General features: G+C 37.6%; 1 protein-coding gene across 1 annotated transcript in view; it reads left to right on the plus strand.

Annotated features, from left to right (window-relative positions):
* The window catches only part of COL4A3 (collagen type IV alpha 3), a gene marked incomplete at its 5' end in the record, with an annotated part of 118,577 nt that extends 106,830 nt beyond the window's left edge, over nt 1-11,747 (plus strand). Inside the window, 6 exons of the mRNA XM_015563697.1 lie at nt 712-810; nt 3,824-4,036; nt 6,493-6,670; nt 6,797-6,911; nt 8,083-8,255; nt 8,902-11,747. Coding sequence (XP_015419183.1) covers nt 712-810; nt 3,824-4,036; nt 6,493-6,670; nt 6,797-6,911; nt 8,083-8,255; nt 8,902-8,983 — 860 coding nt within the window. The remainder of the gene's footprint in view (nt 1-711; nt 811-3,823; nt 4,037-6,492; nt 6,671-6,796; nt 6,912-8,082; nt 8,256-8,901) is intronic.
* Between the last annotated feature and the right edge of the window lie 2,089 nt (nt 11,748-13,836).

Raw genomic sequence — 13,836 nt, forward strand, 5'->3', positions numbered from 1 at the left:
AAATACAAAGCCTTTTGAGTATATTGAAAGCTGTTGTGCATGGTGTAAACTTGAGTAAGTACACTCTAGGGCACTTAGGGATGTTGTTTTTTAATTAAGGTAAAAGTATTCTGTCTTCTCTGACAACTGTTAGTCTTAGAGCTCTATTTCTGATTGCCTGAATAAACCTGACTTCTATGTATTGGGACATTTCTAATGCTTTGTACAGCACTTGGAAAAGTAGTAAATATAAATGTAAGGTTAATCTTATGAAAGCTTTTCAAAATACTAGAATTAGTGTATGAAAATTGAACTAACCCCTTTATATAGGTTCACCAGATTGTGATAGTCTTCTGAATAGAATTATGTTCTAAATTTGTTTGAATCACCTGGGAGATGACATATTACTTCGATCAATACAATGGCATAGTGAATTCTGGAACAGCATAAATCAAAATGGCAGCAGTTTTAAAATGCTGTATTTCATAAACAACTCGTTCATTTCTAAGGGGCCTTTTTTCCTGGGAATGAGGGTGTAACAAATTGGATGACCAACTGTCCCAGTTTACACAGGCTTAGCTTCTGCTCAGCTTGCAGCACTTACACTACTGAAACTGGGGGCATCCCAGGTAAACTGGATGGCACACCACCCTACCTTTTATCCTATATGAACTATTCAATACGATGTGGATTTTTTTGTTTTGTTTTTTGTTTTTGTTGTTTTATGTGTAGGACCCTGTGGGCCGAGAGGTAAACCAGGCAAGGATGGAAAGCCTGGAATTCCTGGACCAACTGGAGAAAAAGGTAGCAAAGGTTCTAAAGGAGAGCAAGGTAAACGGCCAGCTTATTGCCTTCGCTGGAGAGCTTTCAATAGACAGAGAAGTCTTACTTGAATATGTGACCACAATAATAATCTAGATCTTTCAGTGTGTGCTGTTCAAATTAGACTAAAAACCAGCAGCAGAACACTCATCTGGGAGATGAAAATCAAGAGTTACTGGAACACACCAGGTTTCCTACCTCCTAACTAGACAAATATTCACCAAATTAGTTTGAGGACATTTAGTCCTCATGAAGTACTAATTCCATTTTCATAAAGGCCAGTGCTGTTTTTAATTTATAGGAGTACTTGGTTAGTAATATCTACTTATGGGAGTGTTATACAAGTAGAGAAATATTACCTTGATATAAATAGAAGAGCAACTTGATAGCCTTACTTGGGAAAGCCATGTGTTAACTATGCCATTCTTTTTTTAAAAAAATATATTTTATTGATTTTTTACAGAGAGGAAGGGAGAGAGATAGAGAGTCAGAAACATCGATGAGAGAGAAACATCGATCAGCTGCCTCCTGCACATCTCCCACTGGGGATGTGCCCGCAACCCAGGTACATGCCCGTGACCGGAATCGAACCCGGGACCCTTCAGTCCGCAGGCCGACGCTCTATCCACTGAGCCAAACCGGTTTCGGCAACTATGCCATTCTTGACTACAACTCAATAACTCTGAGTGGGGAAAAAGCCTCTTAAATATTTAAGTCTGAACATAAGCTATATATCCACCTGGGTCAAAATCTACCTTCTGCAAAAGTTTCAAAAGCACCTCCTACAAACTACCTAGATGTCCAAATCTTATATTTTAGGATTGCTGCCTTTGTTAAAATAAGAAAAAATTCTAAATGTGATTTCCCAATTATATGCCCAGATCTATTATAATAAGGTTATAAAGACTGGATATTTAAATCTTTAAAAATTCAAATATGCTAATATTAACTATATCAATTTCATAATAACTCATAATTTAGTATTGTCATGAGTGTACATTAGAGCACTATTTATTTGACTTTCCTTCAAATGTGTTTTTTTAAATTGGAAAAAGAAGTCTTACTAATAATTCTATTAATTAAAAGAAGTTTACTGACCAAGTTAGTTCTTTCAGAAAGGGACCACAGCAAGAGCAAAAGTACTCCAGTACAGATTGTACTGAGAATGATTAGCAAGTAGACTGGTGGTTCCCAACGTGGGCCACACACCCGACACGGGGGCAATTTGAGAATGAGTTATTAACAGTGAATTTTTGGCATTTCTTATGGTTCCAGAGGCCTTATATGTTTATACAGTATATAAATATATATTGTGACATATTTATGCATTCCAGTCCTCTATGTTTTGAAACTTTATTTGCTATTTTTTCATATCACTTCATATTACTATTCTTTTTTAACAATTTCTTAGAGATTTCTTCCTCAGTATTTCAACTGTCCTTTCTTTCTTTTTTCTCTTTCATGGATGCCATGTTCTTTGGAAGCTTGTTTAGACCAAGTTGATGATCTTTTAGGCTTCCTCCGCATGAATAATTATTCACTTTTTGAATAGTAAGAATTATATGTCATGGGGGCGGGGCATCAGGATTTTAGAGATGCTTAGGTGAGCATGGCCAAAAAAGTTTGGGAACCACTGAAGCAGACATAGTTGGTCCTAATGCTACCAAAGACCTCCTAAGAATGAGAAAGGGATCCAAGAGTCAAACAGCATTGGTCTAAATGGAAAGCCTTGGACTTTCGTGGAAATGCAGAATATCCTCGGATCATGCTGATTTGCATAATCACTCATTTGAGTTCCTTGTCATGCTCAGCTAATCACTTCACAATTCCTGTGCAGAGACCTGAAGGGATCTTCTGTTTGAGCCAGGGATAGCCCCCTGCAAAAGAGGGTAGATGCTAGGAACAGTGAAGATACCTTCTCTATCTGATATATTTAAAACAATGACAATCTGACTTTTCAAGACAACTTTTAAGAATTCGGATATGGCCTATTTGTTAATTTCAAAGACTGACCCATGGACCCTGAAGACAGAAATGAGTGAGGAGACAGAAAAAAATATATAATATTGGGGCTTTACCAAATCCTTGTGAAAAGTATTGACTTAGAATTAGGACTAAACTAGGACACTGCCTGACTCTATGGCCTGGTTGTTCATGGGGAACAATACCTCCCTTGACTCACTAGGCCAAAAATCCCAGTGTCTGCTAGCTCTGCGTGTCCTTAGAATTCTAAAGAACCATCACCCAGATCAGGTTGGAGTGGAGGGTCGGGGTGCAGTGGCAGTAGAAATGGATCAGAGGATATGGGGGTGGCTAGCCTCTGCCAGTATCATAAATAGTGGGTATTTGATGAAGAAAGGGAGAACAGGAGGAATGAGAAAATGGATAGTGACAAAGGTGTATTAATCAGCTTGCTCAAATGCAGAGAAAATTTACAAAGTAAAAAAAGTATTCTTGTTTTAATTCATATAAATAAACTCTTATCACAGAACAAAAAGTCTTCTGTTTTTACTTGCCTTACTAATTGATCAAAAACATTCTTGAAGTTTGCACCTTTGAAAGGAACTGTCAATGTTTTCCATGTTTATTGAATTTATGAAAAAATCTATGTAACTTATCTTCTTGAATAGATTTTCAAAGCATAGATATTTGACTTATTTCCATTGTAGGATACACTGATTTATGCATAAAAGATGTACATAAGACCTACCAGAGGCAGACCACTGTGCTAGGCACCACAGAGAAATACAAAGCAGAAGACCTGATCTCAGAACACCCATAAGATAGACACGGGCATTGTATTTGTAACATACAATGTATGTTCATTATGCAGTATCTATAACAGGCATTGTGTGACATTATTCAAGCATTTAATAATATTGTTTGACCATTTTATAAACCACTATTCTGTGGCTCCTTTCTATATTTGGGGCTTATCAGATATACACAAACATTTAAATTAGTACTTTGGAATAAGTTTGAGGTTATTTGTGTTGCAACATGTATAATGTGTTTCTTGAAGGACCACCTGGATTCGATGGACGGCCAGGTTTGAAGGGGATACGTGGTGACATCGGACCACCTGCAACCAGGACAATGATGAGAGGCTTTCTTTTCACCCGCCATAGTCAGACCACAGCAATTCCTTCCTGTCCAGAAGGAACAGAGCCACTCTATAGTGGGTTCTCTCTCCTTTTCATACAAGGAAATGAACAAGCTTATGGACAAGACCTGGGTAATGTCCCAGTCCAAATTCCCACTCGCTGTTCCAAATACAGATGGTAGATGTTTATGGTATGTGGTGCTTCGCTCTGAAGTACCTTGGGTATGTTACAGTACTTTTTAAAGAGAGTAAACAAAACATAGGCCTAATATCTAATGTTTATTCTACAATGTAAAGCTTTTTTAAAAAATATATTTTCATTGATTTTTTACAGAGAGGAAGGGAGAGGAATAGAGAGTTAGAAACATTAATGAGAGAGAAACATCAATCAGCTGCCTCCTGCACAACCCCCTACTGGGGATGTGCCCGCAACCAAGGTACATGCCCTTGACCGGAATCGAACCTGGAATCCTTGAGTCTGAAGGCTGACGCTCTATCCACTGAGCCAAACCGGTTAGGGCGAATGTAAAGCTTTTTAATCGTAGTTGACATACAATATTATTAGTTTCAGGTATACAACATAGTGAGATTTCATATTTATATACCTTCCAAAGTGATCACCACAAAGTCCATTATCCATCTGTATCATAGTTATTGTGATACTGACTGTATTCCGTATGCTGTACATCCTGTGACTTTATACGTTTGCACCTCTTAATCCCCTTCACCTTTTTGCCCATACCACCGCCACCCAACCCTCTGGCAACAATTAGTTTTTCTGTACCTGAGTTGATTTGTTTTGTTCATTTGTTTAGTTTTGTAGATTCCATAGATAAAGTATTTGTCTTTCTCTGATTTATTTCACTTATCCATATTGTCACAAAGGGCAAGATTTCATTCTTTTTCATAGCTAATATTCTGGCGTGTGTGTGTGTGTGTGTGTGTGTGTGTGTGTGTGTGTGTGCGCGCATGTATTTCTTCTTTATTCATCTATTGATGAACATCTAGGTTACTTCCATATCTTGGCTATTATAAATAATGCTGCAGTGAACATGGGGATACATATATCCTTTTGAATTAGTGTTTCATTTTCTTCAGATAAGCACCCATGGGGTGTGGCAGGGAAGGAGCCTCTTTGGATGAGTGCTAACCTGGGTGGGTCCTCAGGGAAACACCAGGGTGGGGTGAATAGTGTTCGAGAGGTTAATGGAGTGTCAAAAATGGCACCTGCTAGGTTAAAGGAAGGGGAGAGGGGAATGGGGCCTGCCAGCACCTCTGACTCAGGAGAAAGTTCTAACAGATTCCTGTTGCTACAGCACACGCCCTGAGCTAGTTCAATGTCTCACCTTCGCATATGACCTAGGTGCTTTTCAATCTGCTCCTCTGTGCCAGGACTCAGAGAGCACAACCTGGGTTTCCCTTTGGCTCTCCCAGATATAAACCCTGCTAGTTTTCAAAGCCAGATGTTATAGGGGTTCCTCTTCCTGGGTTAGGTCTCCCAGGCTAGGGCTGGGACCCCTAGCTCTTTGGGGAAGATCTCTGTGGTTGTGATATCCCTCCCACTTGTGAGTCACCGCATGGGGAGTGGAGGATAGGGTAAGTCCTGAGTAGACTTAGTCTCCACCCCTCCTATCCATTTCAATGTGGCTTTTAAAAAATATCAGTAGTTGTAGAAAATCTGTTCTGCTGGTTTTCAGGTTGTTCTCAGAGATAGCTGTTCTATATGTAGTTGTTGTTTTGGTGTCAATGAGAGGAGGTGAACTCAGGAACTTCCGTCATCTTTTTTTTAATAATATATTTTTATTGATTTCAGAGAGGAAGGGAGAGGGAGAGAGAGAGATAGAAACATCAATGATGAGAGAGAATCATTGATCGGCTGCCTCCTGCATGCCACCTACTAGGGATCAAGCCTGCAACCCAGGCATGTGCCTAGACCAGAAATTGAACCACGATTTCTCCTGGTTCATAGGTTGACTCTCTACCACTGAGCCACACCTGCTGAGTGCTACTCCGTCATCTTGAACTCGAAGCCAGGAGCCTTGCTCTTAAATGCCAATATAGCTTGTCCTATTCAACAAAAACAATTTTCACTTAATCACTTTTTTAATATTAAAAGCAACATCTTTTCTAAAGCTTTATCTGGCTATTAGCTATTATATACATATCAAGAACTAAGAATACTTTGAAGCAAAAACTAACTAACCTCTACCAGTCCTCAAATACTAGACTGATTAGAAAGAGCCACGGGAAATATTATGGAAGGAGAAAGAGGATTTGTTTACCCACTGAATCTTTAATTTCTATCATTTTTTAAACTTATATAACACATTTTGTTATATAACTCTTCCGTGTTACAGCTTTTTTAAAAAAAATTTTTATTGCTTAATGTATTACATACCTGGTAAGTCTCCTTTTCTCCCCATTTACCTCTCCCCAGCCGCTCCCACCTCTCAGCAGTTATAACTCTTTAGTGTTGTCTTTCTTCAGTTTTTGCCATAGATTATGTTTTAATTCGTCTCTACCTAGTAACAATATTCAAAATAGTTTTAATGCTACTGAAAGTGATACCTAGTCTGATGTTTTATTAGGAACTCTTGGAAGCTGCCTACAGCGATTTACCACAATGCCATTCCTATTCTGTAACATCAATGATGTATGTAATTTCGCATCTCGAAATGATTATTCATACTGGCTGTCAACACCAGCTCCGATGCCAATGGACATGGCTCCAATTACCGGCAGGGCCCTGCAGCCTTATATTAGCAGGTAAAAATTCAATCCTTTAGTTTGTGATGAAACCAGGTAAATTACTCCATTTGTAATCACACTGCAGACAGCAAATCACAGTGCAAAAAGTGGTAATGCCACCACATTCTTTGTTTCATGTCACAGATGCACTGTCTGTGAAGGTCCTGCGATTGCCATAGCCATTCACAGCCAAACCACAGACATTCCCGCATGTCCCCATGACTGGATTTCTCTCTGGACAGGATTTTCTTTCATCATGGTAAGGAAAAAGGGACAGCAAATTCATAGTAAAAACTGCCTATGAAATCCTAAATGCCCCCAAAATGTGACTATCATCAATTCATATAATATGTCATGAACATTTGCTTATAAATGTGAAAATATACTCTCTTTTTAAAAAACCAGTAAGTTGTTTCTTTGGTAAAAAATGGAGCATTTGAAAAAACTTCTCAGGAGATTACCCACAAATTCTAAATAAGACATTTAGGTGAACAATAACTACAATATTGGTAATGAAATGTCTATTTTTAAAAATGTAGTACATATTTTATATACATACTCCATAATCCTTATGAAAATTCGGCAAGATAGTTTCTATCATCTACAGATTATATTTTTAAAAAGGAGTAATTTCCCAAGGTCCCACAATAAGTAAGTAGTAAAACTAGGATTTGCACCTAAATCTGCCTGCCCCAAAATCTTTATGCCTTATACTGTTTCCTTTGGCATTCATATGAAGATGGCAACTAAGAGAAATCACCTGTTAAAGAAAATTTCCCCTGATATAAGTACTAAATGAAGAAATCTATGAACTGACCATCTGTGAGTCTGACTGCTTTACACTGTAGTTAGTGGTTATTCATATTCTGTACAGCATCATTTATAAGACACCATTCCCCCTTCTTTACATACAAATGTCCATTGTTTCAAACATCAGCCCCTACCAAATGCCATGAATGGTCTAGGTCCTGAAGATACCTACAGAGAGCCAAAGTTCCTGCTCTCGTGGAGCTTCTATCCTAGTGGAGAAGGTCGACAATAAACAGGAAGACACAGCAACAACGGTAAATGGTACTATGAAGGACATAAGGCAAGACTAAAGGGAGAGAATGTGAGAGGAATGACATCAAAGGAAGCCTCTGGAAATTATATTTAATTCCGACCTCTGAATGACAGGAAAGAACCAGTCACACCTGGGGAAAAAGAAAGTTTTTGCTTTCTTTTTGATGACTATAGTTCAACATGGCAAGTAAATGGAATGCTAGCAAATCTGAGCAAAAAAGCGTAAGAAGCTAAATTCATGCTTTTTTTCTTGTCTTCTGTTACTATATACATATGTAGTAATAGAAGACAAGATGCCATATATGTACGGCACTAAAAATTTCAACACCATGCACAGAATTCTTATTCTGATATTTTCATTGTCATAGTTCACAAGTGCAGGTTCTGAGGGCTCTGGGCAAGCACTGGCATCCCCGGGATCCTGCCTGGAAGAATTCCGAGCCAGTCCATTCATAGAATGTCATGGAAGAGGAACATGCAACTACTATTCAAATTCCTACAGTTTCTGGTTGGCTTCATTAAACCCAAAAAGAATGTTCAGGTAATTATTCAAAATCAAATTTAATCTAATGACTCAACTGCAGAACTATTAAAAGGTTGCCTTTGTTAGATTTTGATTACCTGTGTGTTGATGTACTCATATTTTTAAAGGTTCGCATACCAGTGAAATCCTGTTTAGCTTGGCACTTCTAGTTTATAAACAGCAACAGATAGCCATGGTTTTGTACTACCATGCCAACAAAGGCATCACTAGATGTATTTAACCCTTTGTACACCATAAGCGTCTATAGCATAAAAAGATGTGGGGATGGTTTCTGTTTTGGACGCATGGAAGTTAACTGGTTAATATTTAGATATAGATTGATAGTAAATTACTGAATAAAACCATTAAATGATCTGCTAATTTTAATTTATATTATCGGATGAGTTTTAAGACAGGCTATTTAAAAAGTAGGTGTAGTTTTCATTATAAAAAGATGATCTGTATGTTTCCTCTGTGCTACTGAAATACAACTAAAATCATAAAATGTCTACATATATATATACATTTTCAGAAATATACCTTCTATAATAAAGTTTAGGTGAGATATAACATGCATTGATAAAACTCAAACCCAACAAGCATTTCCTTTTTATCTACAAATTGATGATATTTGTCTTGTCTTTTCTTTCTTATTTATTTTCAGAAAACCTATTCCATCAACTGTGAAAGCTGGGGAGTTAGAAAAGATCATAAGTCGCTGTCGGGTGTGCATGAAGAAAAGATAATGAAGAAATCAATGAAAATAGAACTGCTATTTCATCTTCAATAATCAAGTAATGATGCATTTATTGGTTATTTAAGTATTTAAATGCATTTAAGGTTTTTTTTTCTCTCTAACCAAACAATATTGCTCTATGATGGCTTGGTACAAAGTTTCTATTCGTTTCTCCACACAACAAAGCACTTACTTTAAGTTAGCTCTGTGATCCTGGTCTCTACGTCTGTGTTTCCAAGTTCCCTATGGTAAGGCAGCAGAGCTTTCACAAAATATCACTGAAATGGTATTCCACTTGTGTCCAATGCACTATCTAAATGGTGACTGTATAAAGTTTGATGTGCCAAGTGAAGAGCTATATTTGGTCCACTAAATTCCCAAGATTTGCCCCCTTCTATTCCAGTCTTTGAGATTCAGGGAGGCTCTATCAGTTTCAGATTGCCCCACCGACTTCCTAAGACTTTTAGATGCTAAGTAGAGGAGATGGGGGTGAGTGGATTATGAGGCTTCACTGATGGAACTGGACTTTCGGATCTGTTAATGAACCTCAGGCTTGAGGGAACCAGAATTAAACTGAGGTGCACAGATTTCCTAGGGCTCTTTCAAATATCCTCAACACTAAGGCCAAAACGAGGGTTCCCTGGAGTCGCAATAGCTGTGAAAACACTGTATGGTTTTGTTTTGTGTTTTTAAGGTCTTTTTGTTTGTCCATTGTAGCAATATAGCCTGTTTGTGTTCCAAGTAGGTACAATTTTTAACTTTAGTGACTTAATTTTAATAGAATATTTTTTACACACATACTCTAAAATGTGTCTAAATTTTGACTTTTACCAGCACAACCACAAAAATAACAAGAAAACTACTTAGATTTGTACTTTATCTCCATTCTTATAAATGTTAGTGCATATAATTGAGTAGTTCAGTAATCCATGAAAAAACGTAAGGCATTAGTTGGATTATCAGGCTCAGAAGATTTTTCCTTTGCTCTAAATATTCCATTTAATTTGGATATTTTGAGATTCCTTTGTTATTTCTCTAATTCTTCTTTGGTAAAAACATGTTTTTAAATATTACATATTCTTTCAAACTATATTGAGAGAGTCCACTGTGTGAAAATATTAATGTACAAATTGTCTAGCTTGGCAGCTGTGTCATAAAACTTGCTTTTCAATGTGCTGATACATTCCCGGGGTAACTTAATTCAACAAGCATTTTATTCAGTGCCAAGCCATACTCAGGCACTATGCTAAATTACAGAAACACTAATAGGGGGAAATTATATATATATTTGTTTTATTCCTAATATCCCAGAAAAGGTAATTTTGTTTCTGTTAGGAATCCTACATATCTGAGTTGTTTTTCCCCCTTTTCCTTCTTTACTTCTGTCCTAATATTTCATGATAATTCAGCAGACCTCAAAAAAGGTTCAAAAATAAGATCTATGCCCAGGGGGTACCCAGGGCTTCTGGCTTTTCCTAGGCATCACAGAAGCCAAGGTCTGGACAATATAAAGAAAACAAAGATCTGCAAGACATTTAAAACCATTTATACTTGATGGTAGCACTATTTGATGAGTCTCAGAAGTCAGTCAACCTAAGAAAAAGCCCTGAATATGTTTCTTGACCCACCTAGGTGGAGTTGGTGCTGACATTTAAATTCTGGTTTTGTTGCTTCAATCTCAGTTGCTTTGGAAGCGAAGACGTGGCCCCAGAGGACAGCACAGACAGTGACCACGGTCCGCATCCTCCACTGCTCAAATGACTGATGTCAAGCCATTTTTACACTTAAATGAAGAAGCACTTTTTATACTCAGATTACTAATTTAGACTCACCTAATATTAAGACATTTTGCTCTAAAAATATCTTACTGTCCAAAATGCACCATACTGGCATGGAGGGCTAACGGATCTCCACAAACCCTCCATAGACCAGTTCTTGAAGTGTGGTCCCTGGACCAGCAGCATGTGGAAACTTGTCACAAATGCAAATTCTAGGGCCAACCCAGACCTACAGAATTAGAAACTCAGGGGTAAGTCCCAGAAATCTGTTTTAACAAGTCTTCCCGGTGATTTCCAATGCACCCTAAAGATTGAAGAAAAAAAAAAACTGTTCTGGGCAATACCCCCCAAAACAACAATCGTACAGACAGTTACCAAGTAGAGCTGGCTACAATTGTTCTACCTGTCCCTCTCTTTCAAGTTCAAATTCACAAATGAACTTACGGTTACCTAATGTTACTAATAAGAAAAAGCCCTAGATTGGTGCTAATGCCAAATAACTGGCCTCCGCTTGTCCCCCAGCCTCCATCTTCTCTTGCCCTCTCATCAGTGTTTAACTTCTGAGGAAGACGAGTAATGCTAAATTCCAATGAAGCCATACTAAGTTGTTCAAATATACTTCTAAGACTGAGCATTGAAACACAGCTCATGTGCGTTACTTTCTACAGTAGTAGCTTTATAATCTGAGGAGTTTTTAAAGTTATGAAGATTTAACTTTGCAGATAAAATGTAAAATAACTTGTTTCTTTTAAATTTGGGGCTTCACCTTTGGAATTTCACAGTTTGCTCAGAGGTCTCTCGTTTTGCAAGGTAAATATTATTAAGTAACTTATTTATAAAAAGAATTACAATAATACTAAATTTGAGTTTATTGCTAATTTAACTTACAAAGATTTTTCTATGCATCAAATGCAACTTACTGCTTCAAAACTTAATTTAATATTCACTCTATAACCAAATGAAATATATTTAAAATATATTGAATATTTTATATATCTTGACAATATTATAATATTGTAATGTACTAATATTTCTGTAATTATAGCAAAAATATAATTTTATTGTATTGTCTAATAATAAAATTTAAAATTATATCTGGTCTTATTTTTTCCAAGTGAAAATATATTTTTTTAAATTTTAAAATATATGCTCACTGTCAAAACAATAGACAATACAGAAGTTAACACACTGTGGACACATTTTCATATCTATAAACAAGAACTAATCATTATTTGCATGGATTTACTACGTAAGTCAATGAATCCCCAATTGATGGACACTTCATTAAGTTTTATTATGGACATGTACATATTTCATGTCACAATTTGTAAAACTAGGTTCTTTATGGATCCAATGTCTAGGATGAATTAGAGAAAGACAAAGATTGAAGAGGGGGAGTCCAGTTAAAAGGGTAATGTATCAGTAGTCTAGCAATGGAACAAAGTACAGAGCAAGTGGACAGTTGACATTGAGGTGAGAGACTTTAAAGATGAAGAACTTAGGAGACAGTGAAAGATGACTTCGGAATTTTGAACCTTGGTGACTGAAATTAACTGAAAAAGGAAAATTCAGGAGAACATTATCTGGATTGAGATGAGGAAGAAATTTGAGTTTGAAATCCTTTTGGGACCAACGCTCCAAAGGGACATTTGGGCTAGAACTAGTGCAACCAGATGAGACTAAATGAATGTAACCTATTTAGATTTTTATGCCACCTTTTCCCACAAAAGATTTGAGGCAATGTGGTAGAAAGTCTACGACGAACTGAACTGTAAATAGGAATGGCCACATGAATGAAGTCTCAGAATGAAGCTCTTTTCACAAAACACAAGGCAGTCGAGTTTCCAGGTAAGGGAGAGAAATATGCCCTTTTGGGGGTGTTTTTTGTTTTTGAGATTCTACCAACAGTGTTAGATGCTTTCACATATCATACTCAGTCTTGTTAACAGAATTAAATGATTCAGGAAGATTAAGGGTGATCAGGATTAAAGGAGAAGACTTTGGATTGGCAATTGAATTACATAAGGAATGTCCTGAGTTTATTTGAGCCAAACATATGTCGGAGAGCAAGATCTCAAATGCTCTGGAAAATAGCAGATTGCAGCTTCTTTTATGCATTTGAAATGAAGGAGGGAACTAAGGAGAATGGCATGGATATGGGATTGGACTACAGGATAGTTAAAAAGATCCCCTGATTTCTTGAAGGTGGTTTCCCTGATTTCAAAGGTGTGTTAACCTAAACGCACAGAAACAGTGCACAGGGCTGGCTTAAGACGAGGACAGACCTCTTGCTGAAAGTTATGTGCCTGGGGCATCACTACTCACCGTGACCTGCCCTGTTAGGAACTTATGATCAGACAATCCTGTGAGGTTACTTTCCATAGAATCCTTTTTTTTTTCAACCACACAGTCTTCATTTAAAAGTTCATTTTCTTGGTGGGTAAGGGACAGGAGTAAAAAGCAAACTGCAATTAATGAAAAGGTGAAAGGGTAGTGGTGGAAGCAGCAGGGCCCTCCTTCCTAAAGGTGTTGGTCATAGATGGCTCATCCACCTTGGTCTCTTTCTGCCGCCAAAAAACGTTGGTTTGGAAAGTCCAATCAGTCCTGAAATAAATCTCTTAAAGAGGAATGCCTTGCCATTGCTATGAAGGGGCCCAAGACTGCCATTCTCAGGGGGCCTCCCACATTACTTTGCACATTGGTAACGTCTCTGGAATATCTTTAATTCTAGGGAAATACAGACTCAAGTAGGTCTTTGTTCGGCTCAAGTCCAGGCATACAGAGTATTCCGCCATTTGGCGTCAGTCCGTCCCAATGTTGGTGGACAAGGTACTGGTTTTCCCCACAGAAGGAAAGATGGTTAGATCCAGAGGGAGGTCTCTAAAGCTTAACAAAGACTCACTACAATGAAACCTAAATCCTCTGGCATTCTCGTCTTGACAGATTAGGGGAGCCCGTCAAACCAGGATCACTGTCAGGGAAGGTGTCTGAGAGTTCAGAAACCTAAACAGTCATCAACCTTAAAGTGTTTAAGAATCACCTGCAGGATGGTGATTAACAGGAGAAAGGGGGTAGAGGTAGGGAA

The sequence above is a fragment of the Myotis davidii genome, unplaced genomic scaffold, assembly GCF_000327345.1.
Source record: "Myotis davidii unplaced genomic scaffold, ASM32734v1 scaffold575, whole genome shotgun sequence".
Lineage (NCBI taxonomy): Eukaryota > Metazoa > Chordata > Mammalia > Chiroptera > Vespertilionidae > Myotis > Myotis davidii.